This window comes from Pinus tabuliformis, chromosome 5_2 (genome assembly GCF_031772625.1).
Source record: "Pinus tabuliformis cultivar Carrire ecotype Pingquan chromosome 5_2, CPIR1, whole genome shotgun sequence".
Classification (NCBI taxonomy): domain Eukaryota; kingdom Viridiplantae; phylum Streptophyta; class Pinopsida; order Pinales; family Pinaceae; genus Pinus; species Pinus tabuliformis.
The window spans coordinates 565,365,680-565,384,322 of NC_142306.1; the positions used below are offsets into that span (position 1 = coordinate 565,365,680).

Consider the following 18,643-nt stretch of genomic DNA (forward strand, 5'->3'; position numbering starts at 1 on the left):
TAACCTTTTTTTGCCTTGACTGGTGTCTCCATACAGAGGTTGGATTGGAGGACTGTCTTTCGGCCATTACAATGACAAGGCAGGATCTGTACCTCGGGTCTGTGGTTCTATACCTTGGAGAATTGTAACGTGGACCATCAAGCAGTGAATCTAGACCTTGGCTCTAGGACTGTGGCTCGAGCTTCAAGTGCAACGTTCAAACTTTATAATAATTAGCAATAAAGTTGTCTCTCATTATTCAGATTAAGTGACAGAAGATCTCCTTGGACTGTAAAGGACCAGACTGTAGTGACACTTGAACAGTGGCACAATGATTTTGTAGAACCCACCTTTGGACAGTGAAGAGCTCTCTTTTAGACAATGGACAATGAAGTAAATCAAGGACGAGTACAAAGAAAAGCCAAAGTGTTTTTGTTTTTGAAGTAGTGAAGACATTGAAGAATATGCCAAGAACATTGAAGTAAGTACTTTACACATTCTCTATTAAACAACAGGATTGGCGTCCTTGGAGTTGATGCTCCTAAACACAAGGTAGGTACCTTGGATGAGACAGGGTCGAAGCCCTAGAGGTCGGAGCCGCATCAAAAACCAAGTTGGTGCTTGGGAATAATTACCATATATTGTAGTTATTATTTTATACTCAATAAAATTATTCTTATACGTTTCTCTAATTAAATTGTGAAGAATCTAACTGGTAATAGTAACAAATGAAAGAAAATACTGATTCACCCCCCTCTCAATATTTCCAACATCCCCGACCCAGCTCTCACCAAAGCGCGTGAGAACCTTTATGCGCGCACCATAGAAACCTGGTGCCAGATGAAAAGTATCATGGGTCTCGCCTTGCAGGAGCAGGAGGAGCGTTCTAAGGCACTCGAAACCAAAATAGACAGCCTCACTAAAAAGTTTGTGATCTCTGTTCAGGCAGTCTACCATTGTCGCTTCATTACTAGGGACTCTCTGCAGTATACTGTCATCAGGAAGAAATCCACGGCGAAAGTCCACTTGGGCGCTGACGGGTCGCCAAGTATTAAGAAATAAATCATTGGAGCCTCCTCAAGTCGACTGAACACTACTGCGCCGCAGGAGGGGAGTACTCAAGAAACTCCCATTAGTCTGGATGACGACCCTGTCACTACCAATCCAGAATGAATTCTGCTAGTTCTCTTTTGTCTCTTCTCCCCCGCAGTTGTTTGACCACAGTAGACCTCGCAGTCTTGGAAATAAAGAATCTCAGCTTTGTTTGTTTAGTAGCGACTAAGTCCTTCTTTTTTACTCTGTTGTAAAAAGGGTTCCTGAATGGTTCCTAGATAATCACCATTGTAACTACCATAGTATACATAACCCAATTTTGGCAAAGTCGCATTGTAGAAGGAGAAAATCAGAAGCTAGAACAAACAGTTTTGTTGGTCTTTGTGTCGGGCTCTCTTACCCACACAACCCAACCCATGTAATTACTCTCTTTTTTCAGTAATATATTCTATCTTATTCACAAAAAAAAAAATTATCAAACTAGAGTTATCATGTTATCACAAGGAGAGCATCGAGGGTTATCAAAACTTTTGAAAATAAACCTTTGATATCCAACAACTAAATCATGTTAGGGTTTCAACTATAGTGGAGGCATTTACATCTAGAGTTAAACTTTCATGCTCTAGACTTTTACATCAACCTTTGCTAGGGTTTTGTCATAAACCCTGAATACAATTATCAAATCCTAGAAAGCTAGGGTTTTATCATATACCCTAAATACTATCAACAAACCCTAAAAATCAAAAGGCTCGAGTCTTATCAAAGTGAAAAAATAGCAAAAGATAGTTATTACAAGAGTTGACTTAATCTAGATATCGATCACCCTAACAATATAAGAATCTTTATGATTCTATAGCAAAACCCTAGAAATGAGAGTCATTAATATAAAGCAAATTTTAAAGACAAAGTAATCGTACATTCTTATATGATGAAGACTTGCTACAAATCTTGTACTTTAAAAATTTTAAACATACCTTGAGTTGTTTCCTTTACAAACCTTGTAGGGATTCCTATTGAAAGGCTCCTTCCAGAGCAAAGCTTCTTATATGATTAAAGTTTTCCTTTGGAGTCTGCCTCTAAATCTAGTCATAATCTTTATTACAAGCATTCTTTTAGAATATACCTGCAAACTTTCCTTTCAAAGAAGATATAAGGGAAAGGATTATAATCAAGCAACAAAGATAAAGCTAGATATGTAGAGGAAATTAACAGAGCAATGAAAGAAACAAAGCTCTTTTTGATAAAGTAGAAGCTCCCTCTTGATCTCTAAGTCCTTTGTCTTGGTCTTCTTTGGTGGATCATCAACAACTGTAGTTGTAGCTTGATCTCTTTTCTCTCTTCTTATTCTTAGGGTTATCAGGGCAATGACTTCTAAAGTGACCAAGCTTATGAATTTCATATTTCATGCTTTTTCTTGAGTACAAGTAGTTCAAACTTCACAATTCTTCAAAAGATGGAGACTCCTTTCAACTACTAATCCTAGCTCATTCAGATAGTACGACACTCAATGCTTACACATAATCTCTACTCCTCTTACTTACACGGCTCCAAATCCTCCTCTACTTTGCAATACCTTCACTCGAACAATTTCAAACCAAGCTCATAACATATAGTGTTGAAATTTCTAAGTATTACCCATTAGAAATTTTATCTGTATTCACTGGTTTATTTCTTCTACTTGTTAATTACGAACAAGTTATTTAAACATATACACAACGAAATAAACATAATACAGTCTCAACCATCTACAGATCAGCAGCTGAAAGAAATAGCAAACACACAAGTGACACTATTATCTTTGGACGACTCGTCCCCGGAAAAACCCAACTTGGGAAAACTAGTGCAGCAATTCTGAGGATTTATTTTATTATGCAGTCTTTCCTTGAGTACAATTGGGTGCCAAACTGGTTCACCCGATAGAGAAAATAATCTTAAAATAATACCTCTCTATTCGGAAGCAGATATTCAGAAAATTTGCCCCAGAAACCCTCTCCAGCGCAACTTAAGCATTGCATCAACCCTCCTGACCTCTACATCAGCCTAAAAACCCCCTACGTCGACTCTTTGAGGCTCTACGCAACTTCTCTGGCTCTCTACGTCACTCCAGCAACCTCTGCGTGGATGACACAGGCCCTCCTGGCTTCTGCGCTCTCTGCTAGCCTCTGCGTGGCTCCCTCTGGCTTCTACGTCTGCCTCTCTACCTCTGCGCTAGTCTTCCAGCACTATCTCTGCCTCTTTGTCTCATACTCACTGCCCCTCGCTACAAACTGATCACTGATTCGACTTCTCTTAGCAAACCCCGCTCTAGAAAATCGAATGACTGATCACTCTGGCATATTCTCCAACCGACTCTCAAGCCTCCTCTTATGCTTTTCCTATTGGTCCTTCAACATCCGAGATTACATCTCTAATCAACGGCTAAGATTAGATTTGCCTCGATCCATGTCTTTTAGAACCTTCTAACCCAGTTTTATATTAATACCTATTAATATTTTATTTTTCATAAGTTTAGACTTAGGAACTCCATTAAAAATATTAATTATTTTAATATCTCCTTAACCGGGTAGAATCTGCCCAAACCATTTCTGGGTCTTGGAGATCTCATGTGCTTTAGCCTCTCCACCAATTTTCATGGCTAGAGCACATCTGATGCTACCCCAAATCAACACTCCCTCTTAGCAAGGACTGTGCTCTAGTAATACTCCACACTGAGCATCACTCTGATTATACGGCACCGATACCTGTGTTGATGCTAGGCCTCCCCGCCCAACATCCTCTGCATTGTTGCATCCTGTACTGCTGCCCATGGCCCTGCCACTACCACTGCTACATCTGTATAGCAGCTCCCTCTGCATTCGTGCTGCTGCTAGTCCTTTCTCCCAACACTGCATCTGCATTGCAACCCCCTCTCATCATGCTGCATCGTGCTACTGCCAACTGCTACTGCACTGCAACTCAGTTACTGAGAAGTAAGTAACTGATCCACCCAACTACTAACATCCCTGTCAGGCTAGAAACACTCTCGATGCTGAAGCTCTCTCTGCTGCTATCAAGTGCTCCCTCTACTGCCTCTGCGCTGCTGCAACAACTCCCTACCTCTAGCACCGCTGCAAACCTCTCTGTGCCATCCTGCATTGTTGCAACCTCCTTTGTGCCTCTCGCACTGCTACAACCTGCTAGCTTTGTGCTGCCCGGGACTACTGCACTGTAGCACTCTCTATCGCTTCATCCGCATCTGTTTCTACCGACATCCGCCAGTCCTGCTACTCTCTCTTCGAAGCTCCTGTAGCAAGTTATAATCCAAAAGTTTGGGTACCTAAAGGATCTTGCCCCTCATCGCCTATAGTCTTCTTGACTACAACTCGATATCTCCCCACCTCTTCTCTAGAAGTACATGAGCACTCAAGGCATAGTCATCATCCTCTTCTACCTCCTTTTCCGCCTTCGTTGGCGTTGCCTTGGAGTCGACACCTCTCCCTTAGTCTTCTTCCTCGGACACTAGTTCACATAATGCCCTAGTTCCCCAGAGTTGAAGCACTTGCTCTTGGAGAGGTCCTTTTTCTTCCTCTTCTCCTGCTTCCTCGCAGATGCCAGAGCCACATCCTCTTCCTCTTCCCTCTTGATCCGAACTCCTTTTCTGCTACTTCCCGTCTTGGACAGCTGTTTGATCTCTTCTAGGAGAAGAACTGCCCACAATTCTTCCCAATCTGGAAGTTTTGCCCTGCCCAGAATGCTCTGGACGAATGTCTCCCACTCCTCGGAGACTGCATCTAGAGAGGTCCTCACCATCAACACCTGATTCGGTGTGGCCCCTATGGAAGTCAATTGGTCCCGGATCTCGTTCAATCTACCGAGAAAGTGATATATATGCTCCCCCTTCTGCATTTGGCATGACTGGAGCTGATTCTCAAGTAACATCTTCCTCTGCACGGAAATATGTTGGTACAACGTCTTCAAGGTGTCCTACATTTCCTTTGTCTTCTCCTTCTCGGCAATATGTTGGACCACATGATCCTTGACCCCATCAAGGATGATGCATTTCACCTTGGCCATTGCCTCCCCGTACTTTTCATTGTCAGCCAGGACAACTGGAATAGCCAATGTTCTCAAGTAAAAGGCCTTGACGCGATGTTTATCTAGAATGGATAGGATCCTAGTCTTCCAGACCACAAAGTTGAACGCCCAGTCCAGCTTGTCCTGATCCCTCAGTCCATTCATGGCCATCTTCCTTTCGACTCCTCCGAGTCTCTACTTCCCTCTAGAAGTTCTCTCTTTGACTCCCCCTTAGTCTCTACTTTTTGTCTGGAAGTTCTCCCTTTGACTCCCTTTGAGTCTCGATTTCCCTCCTAGAAATCCACCTGCCAATCATCGAGTTGCACCTCTCTGATCTCCTATGCACCTGCAACATTGATCCGGATTCCTTGGCTAGAAATCCACCTCGGTAGCGACTCCCTCTACCTTGGTTTTGCCCTGTTAGGTATTGTTCTGTCTCGGCAGCAACAACACCACACCAACTTCACTCCTCGCAAGCTGCCCATAGCTTCCTAAGCCCCAACAACCGAAGGGCTGAGCCTTTAGGCTCTGCGCAATCCCAGCACTGGCTGAAATGCTCCCCAAGCCAACCGCGTCAAACCTCTTGGTCTTTGCGTGGCTCTTTGTGAGCCTTTTTCTGCCTCCTCAGCCTCTGCATTAACCTCTCTCTGGACCAAACAGATGATGCAGTCCCTCTACGTCAACCCTTCTTCGCCTCTTTCTGCTAGGAACAACTTTTGTCACTCGAGACAATTGTTTTTGCTACAAATGCTCTGCTTCAGCTGGTGTCTTTAGCTCTCCTGTGATCTGCAACCACGCTCTGATACCATGTTGAAATTTCTAAGTATTACCCGTTAGAAATTTTATCTGTATTCTCTGGTTTATTTCTCCTACTTATTTATTATGAAAAAGTTATTTAAACATATAAACATCAAAATAAACACAATATAGTCTCAACCATCTATAGATCAACAGCTGAAAGAAATAGAAAACACACAAGTGACACCATTATTTTTGAACAACTCGTCCCTGGAGAAACCCAACTTGGGAAAACCGATGCAGCAATTCTAAGGGTTTATTTTATTATGCAGTCTTTCCTGGAGTACAACCAGGTGCCAAACTGGCTCACCCGACAGAGAAAATAATCCGACAGTAATACCTCTCTATTCGGAAGTAGATATTTAGAAAATCTACCCCATGAAACCCTCTCCAGCCCAACTGAAGCACTGCGTCAGCCCTCCTGGCCTCTACGTCAACATGAAAACCCCCTTGCATCAGCTCTCTGAGGCTCTGCGCAGCCTCTCTAGCTCTCTGCGTCACTCCAGCGACCTTTGCGTGGATGACACAGGCCCTCTTGGCTTCTGCTTTGTCTCTGCTAACCTATGTGTGGCTACCTTTAGCTTCTGCGTCTGCTTCTCTGCCTCTGCATTGGTCTTCCGGCACTATCTCTGCCTCTCTGTTTCATACTCATTGCCCCTCGCTGCAAACTGACCACTGATTTGACTTCTCTTAGCAAACCCAACTCTAGAAAATCGAATCACTAATCGCACTAGTGTATTCTCCAACTGACCCTCAAGCCTCCTCTTCTACTTTTCATGTTGGTCCTTCAACGGTCGAGATTACATCTCTAATCAATGGCTAAGATTAGATTTGGCTTGATTCATGTCTTTTAAAACCTTCTAACCCAGTTTTATATTAATACCCATTAATATTTTATTTTTCCTAAGTTTAGACTTAGGAACTCCATTAAAAATATTAATTATTTTAATATCTCCTTAACTAGGTAGAATCTGCACAAACCATTTCTAGGTCTTGGAGATCTCATGTGTTTTAGCCTCTCCACCAATTTTCATGGCTAGCGCACACCCAATGCTACCCCAAATCAACATATAGTTCATTTTCATTACACTTAACACCACAACACAACCCATCGAACAATGTGGCTCCTCTTTCATGATTTTCTCAATATTGGTTACTCAACTACTCACACACATAAATATCCTCATAAGCAATACTTTGAATAACTGGACCATCTTACCACAGAGATAATTGGTCCTTGATCGCAAACTTACATCAAAACCGTAGAGCCCTTTGCTTCCTTCCTTAAAATATTTTCTTAACTACATCAAAAGACTTCTAATCTAGTTACTCTTTGATGGAGTCTCGAAACTTATAGTCACAAGACAATTTCTTCAAGTTTGATAGATCAAGACTTCTATAAAACTTCCTTCTTCCTAGTAGATGAAATCCTTCAATAGATCTTCAAAAGTCAAATGATGAGACTCCTCTTCTTCTTATGATCTTTCTTATATCCTATGAGAGCAATTGACCTTCAAGCTGCCTTTTTCCTTCTTCTACTTCACCTTTGCTCTGATACCATGTTAGAAAATCATAAAGGAAAAAAGATTTCTTTATCTTGATAATTACTTGTGATTTTTTTGTATTCTTAATATCGTCTTTTATGTCTTCTTTAATATTTTTATCATCAAGCAACTACCAAAACATAAATGCATGAAGATCAAAACAACAAGGACGCGGGATGTAGGCTCTCAGCTAGGGAAAAACCCCTCTCCTAAGGGAAAACCCAAAAATTATCTTCTCTTCCTTTAGAACCAAATCAAATGACATAACCAAGACCCTTGGACCAACAATGAAACCTCCAATCCACCAAGTCAGCTTCCCAACAATGTCCTTTCAAGATGACAAAAGTCTACTTCTAGTCAACAAAAGTCAAACCTTCTTCAAAACTGCTTCAGTCACAGATTTCGGCCTCTAGTGCAGAACTGCAACTTTTGGCCCCTCTTGCAACTCAGAATTTCGCATGTGTGGTCTAAAACAAGAGAAAAATTATCTTCATTCTTCGCTAGGGTTCCTCCTTTCTTTGCTAAGGATTTTCCTTCTTGAAGTCTTTTCACTTCTTTCTTGCCTTCGCACTCCTTAGAACTGCAAATCAAACTTTCTTTATTACAGCTGCAATAACCCTAGCAAATACTCGCACATGTGAGAGAGATGGATGCAAACTTCAGATTTCGGCTTTCTCCTTTTGTCTCCTTGTTTCCTTTAAACTTTCGCTCTTTTTCCTTGCTTTCTTACTTCAAATTGAACTTGCTTGAGTTGATGCAACAATAGTGTTGATTTGAGTAGCATCGGATGTGCTCTAGCCACAAAAATTGGTGGAGAGGCTAAAGCACATGAGATCTCCAAGACCCAGAAATGGTTTGGACAAAATCTAACCTGTTTGGAAGATATTAAAATAATTAATATTTTTAATGGAGTCCCTCTAAACTTAGGGAAAATAAAATATTAATGTGAATTAATATAAAACTGAGTTAGAATGGTCCAAAAGTCATGGATCAAGCCAGATCTAATCTTATCTGTTGATTAGGGACTTAATCTCGGCCGTTGATGGACCAACGAAAAAAGTATAAGAAGAGGCTTGAGGGTCAGTTGGAGAACATACTGAGGGAGACCAGTCAGTTCGATCTCTAGAGCGGGGTTTGCTGAGAAATTCGAACTAATGGTCTGGAGAGCAGCAAGAAGAGCAAGTACGAAGCAAAGAGTTAGGATCAGCAACAGAAGACCAACGCAGAGGCAGGAAAGGCAGACACAAGGCATTTCAGGCAGACACTGAGGCAGCAGGACACTGCGCAGTCACTAGAGGGGCCTGCATGGGTGACGCAGAGAGGCCCAAGGCTGATGCAGACAAGCAGGGGTTGACGCAAAGTGTCTGGGAGCTACGCAGAGGTTATCCAAGCTGACGTTGAGACTAGGAGAAGTGCTGGAGAATTTTTCGCTCTGTTGGGTAAGCCAATTTGGCACCCAGTTGTACTGAAGAATTGTTGAATAATAAAGTCCCCTCTTGCTGCACCGGTTTTCCCACATTGGGTTTTTCCAAGGACCATTGTCCAAAACATCTGTGTCGATGTGTTGATTCTTGGGCATGTGTTTGTTTCTGTATTATGGTGTGATATCTGCAGTAGAATTTATTTTAATGTTTATTGAAGGAATTTCATAAATAACTTATTGAAAATAAGTAGGAAAAATAAATCAGATGTTGCAGTGATAGAATTTTCACATGGTATCAGAGGAAGTAATCAGAGACAGGAAGGGAAAATCAGTTATGGGTCGAGACCATGATGCAGAGGCATCCACATCAGGGGACTCGCACAGATTTTCAGAAAATTGCACCACTTAAGGAAAACTTGGATTTATTTTCTGAAAACCAAGGAGAAGGTTTTTTGTCGATTCAAAGAGTTCAAAGCTCTGGTGGAGAATCTGACTGGGAAGAAAATAAAAGTTTTGCGCTCAAATAATGGAGGGGAGTATGTTGATAAGGACTTCATTGATTTTTGCGCTAAGGAGGGCATCAGAGGAGAGTGGACAGCTCCGTACAATTCGAAGTAGAATGGAGTAGTAGAAAGGAAGAACAGGACTATTGTAGAAGCAGCTAGGGCCATGATGTATGATCAGGATATGCCATAATTCCTGTGGGTAGAAGCATGCAACACAGTAGTCTATGTTCAGAACAGGACTCCTCATCGGGCGTTGGGCAAGATTACTCCAGAGAAACTTTTCACAGGGAAGACGCCTGAAGTCAGTCATTTCAGGATATTTGGGAGTTTAGCATATTGCCACATACCCAAGGAAAAGAGGAAAAAGTTGGATCAAACTGCGGAAAAAGGATATCTAGTGGCATATAGCGAGAGCGCTATATCATATAGAATCTATCTTCCAGGGAGCAGGAAGGTAGTGGTTCAATGAGATGTAAAGTTCATAGAGAACAGGGCTTTTAGAAAATCTCGTGAGATGCCTTCCGAGGAGCAATCAAAAGAAGAGTTGTTGGTTAAACCTCTTCAACCAACAGAAGTAAAGAATTCTTCCTCGGATCAGGAAGATTCACAGGATGAGGAGGAGTTAACAGAGGCACCTGCTAGCAAAGGAAGAACTAGAAGGGAACTTTGTCAAATTCCGCGAGATGCAGAGGACTTCATCGGTGCACCAAGAAACAATAAGGAGCGAAAACAGCCAAATAGATATCAGGCATTAGTAGCTCAAGATGGGAGTCTGCAAATTTCTAGGAGGCAGCTCAACATCAGGGTTGACTAGATGCGATGGTAGAGGAGTATAACTCCATAATGGTGAACGATGTATGGGAGGTAGTGCCAAGGCCTCAAGATAGATTGGTAGTAGGTTCGAGATGGATCTACAAGATCAAATATGTTGTAGACGGCAGTGTTGAGAAATACAAGGCCAGGTTTTTGGCTAAGGGGTATGCTCAAAAGGAAGGAAATGACTATGATGACCTTCACCCCAGTAGTCAGGCATACATCTATTAGGACCGTGATATCTCTCGCAATTCAGATGGGGTGGGAGATTCATCAGATGGATGTCAAAATGGCTTTTCTGAATGAGGTAATAGAAGAAGAGGTATACATTGAACAACCAGAGGGCTTTGAGACACATGAGAAGAAGTCTCATGTATGCAGATTGAAGAAAGCCTTGTATGGGCTGAAACAGGCACCTAGAGCATGGTATGGTCGAATCGATGGCTACTTGTAGAAGATGGGATTTGTCAAGAGTGATGCGGATCCGAATCTCTACTATCTAGTTATAGAGAATGAGCTGCTAATCTTAGTATTGTATGTGGATGATCTCTTTCTAACAGGATCATCCAGGCTCATTGGGGACTGCAAGAAGAATCTAGCCACAGAATTCGATATGAAGGATTTGGGACTAATGCATTACTTCCTAGGGTTGGAAGTTTGGCAGCAGAAGGGAGAGATCTTCCTTGGGCAAGGGACGTATGCTACAAAAATCTGAAAAGATTCAAGATGGAGGACTGTAAACCCATGGCTACTCCAATGATCACTAACTGGAAGAAGATTGATGCATCAGAAGACAAGGATGTTGATCCCACCCTATACAGGCAACTCATAGGGTCCCTGATGTATCTGGTCAATACGAGGCCAGAGATTTGCTACACCGTCAACACCCTCAGTCAGTTCATGGTGGAACCAAAGAGGGCGCACTAGGCAGCAGCCAAACACATTCTCAGGTATTTACAGGGAACAGTCGATTACGGACTCTTGTAAACCAAGGGTAAGGATATCAGATTGAGTGGATTCACTGATGCAGATTGGGCAGGAAGTTCAGTGGATCAGAAAAGTACCTCTGGGTACTATTTCAACATTGGATCAGGAATGACTTCCTGGTGCAGTAGGAAACAGAAGTTTGTGGCTCTAAGCTCATTTGAGGTAGAATATATGGTGGTGAGCACAGCTTCGCGTGAGGCCATATGGCTTAGAAAACTGCTTGTGAACCTATTCAAAAGGAAAATGGCGGCGCCCAGGATCATGTGCAATAATTAGAGTTGCATCAGGCTCTCTGAGAATCTAGTGTTTCATGATTGGTCAAAGCATATTGATATCCGGTGTCACTTTGTTAGAGACTGTGTCCAACGAAAAGCTATACAGTTGAGCTACACTCCTACAGGAGAACAGGTGGTGGACATCCTCACCAAGGCCCTTGGAAGGACAAAGTTCGATTAATTCAAGGAAAAGATGGGGATGATAAAGTACCCATTTCAGTAGCAGAAATGGGGGTGATAGTAGCACGGATGCAAAGGGAGTTGCAGTGCAGATGCAGTGTTGGGAGAAAAGGACCACCAGCGGCACGAATGCAGAGGGAATTGCCATATAGATGCAGCAGTGGTAGTAGAAAAGCCATGGGCAGCGGTACAGGATGCAACAGTGTAGAGGATGTTGGGCAAGGAGGCTTAGCATTAGCACAGGGACAGATGCCAGATGATCAGGGTGATACTCAGTGAGGAGTATTACTAGACCATAGTCCTCGCTAAGACGGATTGTTGATTTGGGGTAGAATCGGATGTGCTCTAGCCACGAAAATTGGTGGAGAGGCTAAAGCACATGAGATCTCCAAGACCCAGAAATGGTTTGGACATAATCTAACTATTTTGGAAGATATTAAAATAATTAATATTTTTAATGGAGTCCCTAAGTCTAAACTTAGGGAAAATAAAATATTAATGTAAATTAATATAAAACAGAGTTAGAATGGTCCAAAAGTCATGGATCAAGCTAGATCTAATCTTAGTCATTGATTAGGGACTTAATCTCGGCCGTTGATGGACCAACGAGAAAAGTATAAGAAGAGGCTTGAGGGTCAGTTGGAGAACATACTGAGGGAGACTAGTCAGTTCGATTTCTGGAGCGGGGTTAGCTGAGAAATTCGAACTAGTGGTCTGGAGAGCAGCAGGAGGCAACAAGTATGGAGCAGAGAGTCAGGATCAGCAACAGAAGACCAGCACAGAGGCAGGAGAGACAGACGCAGGGTATTTCAGGCAGACGCTAAGGCAACAAGAGACTGCACAGTCACTAGAGGGCATGTGTGGGTGACACAAAGAGGCCCAAGGCTGACTCAGACAAGCAGGGACTGACGCAAAGTGTCTGGGAGCTACATAGAGGTCAGCTAGGCTAACGGTGGGACTGGGAGAAATGCTGGAGAATTTTTCTCTCTGTTGGGTAAGCCAGTTTGGCACCCGGTTGTACTAAAGAATTGTTGAATAATAAAGTCCTCCCTTGCTGCATCAGTTTTCCCACATTGGGTTTTTCCGAGCACTGTTGTCCAAAATATCTGTGTCGATGTGTTGATTCTTGTGAATGTGTTTGTTTCTGAATTATGGTGTGATATCTGCAGCATAATTTATTTAATGCTTCTTGAAGGAATTTCATAAATAACTTATTGAAAATAAGTAGGCAAAATAAATCAGATGTTGCAGTAATAGAATTTTCACAAATAGCTTATAGTCATTGCTTATATATAGTCTCTTTGTGTGCTCGAATTGTATTCATGAGGCCAACTTGATGGAGGAGTGACAAATGAAAATTTTTACATAAAATTATTTTTCTTCTTTGACACAAAAAGCTCAAGAAGGGTCTACTATATGATGACAGGAACTATAAGTCAAGACACAAACCCTAAAAGCACACGATGGGTGGTTAGACCTAGAAACAAAATAAATTGAGCATGAAACCCATGCTTATAAAAATAATTTTCTTTGATCTTTACAATAATATTTCTTTTTCTTTCTTTTGACAAATACATAAAAATTACATCATGTCATGAGCTAGACAACAATTATGAAGACCCATACTAGTTACATTTCCCAACAGGGAGCCCTTGTATGCTGAAGATAATTTATTAATGAAACAACAGATTTGAAGGGCCGAATCTATGTGTGTGCATGTGTATGAAATTGGCTGTTTTGTTTCCGTTGTTTATATTTTATTTACCTGTTAGAATTCCAGCAATGCTTTTGTTAAGCAAATCTGCAGTAAATTTAATTAACAGCAGGTAATTTACTAGATAATAGCCTGTAGCTGGGGTTAATAAAATTTAACATCTCTCTTTACTTGCAAATCAATTTGCCCAACTGATGACACTACAAATTATTAACAGCTATTTCAGTTACCTGTCCTGCTTTCCGCATCTCATACTCTTGCCTGAATTGTTTAGATTCTTCAGTGTGCTCATAGAAGTCACTTCGCATCGTATCCTCTAGATAGCATAAATTGATGAAAAGGAAAAGTATCAAACAATTTAATACATTAACAGCATTACATAGTTTTCAAGCAGACAGTTACAAAATGTGTGCTAAGAAAATGCTATTCATACAGTTGCCATAAAGTATAACTTATAATACACAAGAAAATAATTTGTATTTTGTGAAAATAGCCATTCAGATCCAAATAAAAAAGAGGTTCCAACTCAGATGATTTCAACCCCACCTGATGCGGAAGAATCAAGCTTAATCTCCATTCGAGTATTTGAGGTCCACAAGCCTCCTGTCTGTTTTGTCCCAGCGCCCATTCCATCTGGTACTGACTCAATCTTCTCCGCCAATGCCATGACCAAATCACTACGTGCAGCAAGTTCTTCATTTGAAAGCCCTTTAAACTGTATGTAAAACAGAAACAATCTCCTGGTTAGTAGATTGTACCTTCGCTAGAAAGCAAATATTAAACATTTCCAAGCAATTTAAATCATAAAAGATACATAAAAGGTAAGGTATTATTTTATAGTCTTTCTTACACTGGGAACACACTTTGCCCGAAACTTCAAAGGGATTAGATCAGACAGTATAAACGGAATTAAATCACTCTAAGTCAGCAAGGCAAGACATAAAGTAGACAAAACAGTATAGCATTCAATAATTCAATACATTGTCCACATAGAAAAGAACAAAAACATAAACTTAAATGTCGCCAAGAAAAAGATATTGAAAGAGGGAATGGTGCACCCTCTAGGCATTGAACAATATCAACAAACAAGAGTGAAGGTGCCTAAGAGTCCTGAACATTATCCAAACATAAACAAATACATGAGAAAGCTAAGCTAATTTTCAAGCTGTCACCTGGTATGAGGAAACAAATGCAGGTTTCCAGAACAGTACAAATTTTGGAAACAATAACCTTAAAATCTAAGGAAACACAGAAACGGAACACTGACAGGCACCTTAATAGTACTTTATTAATAGTATTAATACTACGACATCAGTAGTGCATCATCATTAGTACATGATTTGCATTTGTTAACATGCTATTATTATTACTAATGGTATGTCATGAATGCAGTATCAATATTGATGATACATTATTACTGTATAATTAATAATGATATTAATGATGTATCCCTAATAAATCATGTTGTTAATATAATTGATACATCATTAATGATAATTTATTAATCATGTGGTTATATTATTGTTGTATTAACGGTTAATGGTTAAAAACATCTGCTTCCTCTTAAGAGGTCACAAGTTCAAATCCAAACAGGAGTAGAGTATGTACACCTTCATAGACTTTAGCAGTCAAATTGTTGTGGAAACAGATCCTTTGTCCCATAAACAAGGGGGTCTCATACACCAATTTGGTGTATTCCTTGGCCGTGACCTTAAAAATAGATTATTATTATTATTATTATTAATAACATACTAATCACCTATAATACATTCAGAAAGTCATAAGGGAACATTGATTGTTTACTATGAATGATATATTAGCCCCAAGGGTTAGCTCAATCGATTGGACCATCCACCAAAGGAATGTTGCAATGGAGCGGTGTTGACATTTGTAGCCCAGGCAAGTACTTTTGTACAGGCCTAAGTATCTAGGCCTGCAACAAGTCTCCCCCAAATCTCCTTAGGACACTTGCTCAAATTTAAGCAAGTTGCTAATATAACTTAGCCTAAATTTTGACTTAGGAAAAGCACATAATTATTATGTTGGTTAATTGAGCTAAAGTAAACTTCGGAAAAGTAACGTAAATTACTTTAATGATTATGTTTTAATCTCAGCCATTAATCTCAAGTAAGGCGAAATCTAATCTTGGCCATGTTGATTTCGGGTAGCATTGGATGTACTCCAAGCCTCAAATTTTGCAGGGAGGCTTGGGCACATGCATTCCAAAGAACCCAGAAACCGTTTTGGTAAATTCCACCCAAAGACAATTATATTAAAATAATTAATATTTTTAATGGAGTTCCTAAATCTAAACTTAGGAAGAATAAAATATTAATGGGTATTAATCTAATTGTGGGTGAATCTTCTAGATAAAGACGGAGATCAAGTCAAAATGATATGAGCCTTTGATTAGGAGTTAATCTAGGTCGTTGGTTGTCCAACAAGAAAATATAAGAAGGGGCTTGAGGGTATTTTGGAAAATACACCAAGAGATCAAGAGATCGAATTTCTGAAGTGAGAAGTTCTCCAGAGGAAATTTTGATCGAAGAGATCCTTTACAGTAAAGGGGCAGGGGCAATGATCCGAACGAAGATTTCCAAATCCGGAGAGGCAATAGCAAGAGGCTGAGTTTTTCCCAGTGCAGAAACTCGTGAGTGCAGGAACGCGTGAGCGCAGGAACGCGTGAGCGCAGGAACGCGTGAGTTTAGGAACTCGCAAGCGCTGGAACGCTAGTGCAGGAACATGCAAGTGTAGAAACACGCAAGTGCAGGAAGACGAGTGCAAGCAACATGAGTGTCAGGGTTGCTTAGGGAATATCTCTGCCAGATTTTCTTGTTGTTTGGATTGCCAGTTGGGCATCCATAGATGTACTCAGATTTCACTACTACATAATAAAATAAAACCCTCACTGCTGCACCGATTTTCCCAAGTTATCTTTTTTCGAAGACATTTGTCCAAAAATAACGGTGTCCTATGTGTTTGTATTTCCTTCCTCAATTTCTATGTTTCAAAATCATATTTAATATGGTGTAGGTTGCTTCAGTAATTTACTTCAATGTTTCAAGAAAAACTCTGAAATAAGTTTGTAATGTAATTTATGATCTAGGTTAAGTAGATTCAGTTGGTTGCAGTAGGATTCCTAAGATTGTTAGATCAAGGAATTTTCACATGGTATCGAAGTTGTTGATGTGAAACAGGAAGGGAAGATCTAGCATTGAAGCAAGGGCCAACTTGCTGCAGCAAGCAGCAGTTTGAATCCGCTGAGGGATTGCACAGTTCTAGCTAGGAGGGCTATATTTTCGTGTGTGTCTCTCTGTGAGTGAGCTAACAGAGAGGTAAGACTGTTGGATCAAGATTTTCCAAGGCAGAGGGAACCATGCAGAGCATCAACGCAGAGCTAGAGGGGCACAGTTTTCTGCAAGCTGAGTGTTGGGCAGAAAATCCGTCGGAAGAAGTAAGCAAATCGCATAGTGAGGGAATACTTCCTCAATGATTTCTTGCCGAGGAAATCAATATTTCTCATTTGCTGAGCAACAGAGGAGCAGCAAACTTACTAGCTCCATCAGGGAGTGCGTAAGCCAGCCTAGAAGCTACGTAGTAAGGAAGAAGAGGGAGTTGTTCAACAGTTTTCAGAGGATATGGCAACCAGTGGCTTGAGGGATCAGGACAGGTTGGACGGAGCTTCCAACTATGTCGTCTGGAAGGCTGGAATGTCCTTCCTTCTAGATGAGCATGCCCTCAAGACGTATGTTGATAGTGTGGTAGCTATCCCTACAGATACAAATCTGCTGAAGAAGTACAGAGTTGAAATGGCAAAGGCCAAGAGGATGATCTTGGATGGAGTCAAGGATCACGTGGTGTGCCACATTGCTAGCAAAGCAACTTGTTAATTTTTGGTATGTTCTATGCTTAAGAGCAATTTACTTCAATTTCTTAATTAGCCCAATATCAATATCCAGTTTAGCAATCACATCAACATGATAGTAAAACGCAGATAGAACATAAACATAAATAGTAGAAGACAAGCCAAGACAAGAGGACACAAGATGTGGCACCAGCCAGGGACAAACCCCAATGTGGGGAAACCCTTGATCAATTCTTCATATATTCTTCAATATTTCAATGGAGAGGGATAGTACAAAATTTACAAATCTGATAATTTATGACAGCAGCAGTAAACCCTAACCAGAAAAGTCAATGTTGGTCAAACAGGTCAGATTTGACCTCCAAATCAGCTCGGTCAAAGCCCAGTCAACTCAACCTCCAACAACAAGATGAATCAACCCAAAACAGTCTGAAAATACTCAGTCAAAGTCTGGTCAACTGAAGTCAACCCTACGGCTAGCTCTAAGACAGACAACGCTGGTCAACGCAGGGTCAAAGCAGCCTCGAAATCCATGCCCAAAACTATGGCCTGCCAAGGAGAAGAGCCTCACCCAAATCCGCAGTCAAGAGGAGGTCAACGCTGGTCAATGTAGCCCAAAACAGCAAACTGAAATTCGGTCAAACTTGTCAATGTTGCCCAAACAGAAAATGCCCTCCTTCCTTCGCACGTGTGAGAGAAAGTTGCCCTTATCTACGTACCCAATCAAGTGAGGAGAGAGAGAGATGTGAGAATGAGATGATGAAATAATGCCTTGAGGTCTTCTCCTTTTATATGCCACGTTGAGGATGAAGTGGGGGTAAAAATCCATGTTTTGCTTGCTGGCCGACCTTGACAATTTGTCAATAAAACAAATAAATTCATATCCCCATTTATACATGTCGGAATCGGATGATCTCTAGATCAATCCTACACCTCTCGAAGAGAGGAATCCAAGAAAAATATCAGATGTCATAAATAAGTTGATCCACATGGAGTTTGGCCCTAGTTTCCAATTTTAACACTCCCTCTCAACTAGGGAGAACTCCATCTGCTAATCCATCTATCAGTCGGTACTATCTCTGCCATCAATGTACTGCTTTGCACTGCTCTGCTTTACTGAATTATGAAGAAAAAGAAGTGATCGAGAATGTATCATACCATTCTCTACTGACCCGAAGTCAGTCCCAGATAAAAGAGAGTGTCTCATACCACTCTTACTGACTCGAAGTCAATTCCAATAAAGAGAGTGTGTCATACCACTCTTACTGACCTGAAGTCAGTTCCAATTGATCCCAGACCAATATCATCCTAGCATAGGGAGTACAATAGTACACGATGCGTCCATCAGTAGTACTATGGTCCCTATTCTCATTTCCCTACTCATTGGCCAATTGAGAGGTACTTCCCATGAGTCCCAGACTACATGGGTAGGATGTCTCAGTAGGAGAAGGAT

The 18,643-nt window shown here is 41.1% G+C and overlaps 1 protein-coding gene across 2 annotated transcripts in view; it reads right to left on the minus strand.

Annotated features, from left to right (window-relative positions):
- Positions 1–18,643, minus strand: part of LOC149160214 (syntaxin-71-like) — a 347,967-nt gene that overhangs the window by 242,272 nt on the left and 87,052 nt on the right. For both annotated transcript variants that reach the window (XM_089436674.1, XM_089436675.1), the window contains exons 3-4: positions 13,872–14,040; positions 13,556–13,641 (exon numbers count right to left, since the gene is read on the minus strand). In XM_089436674.1, the coding sequence (XP_089292800.1) occupies positions 13,556–13,641; positions 13,872–14,040 (255 nt within the window). The remainder of the gene's footprint in view (positions 1–13,555; positions 13,642–13,871; positions 14,041–18,643) is intronic.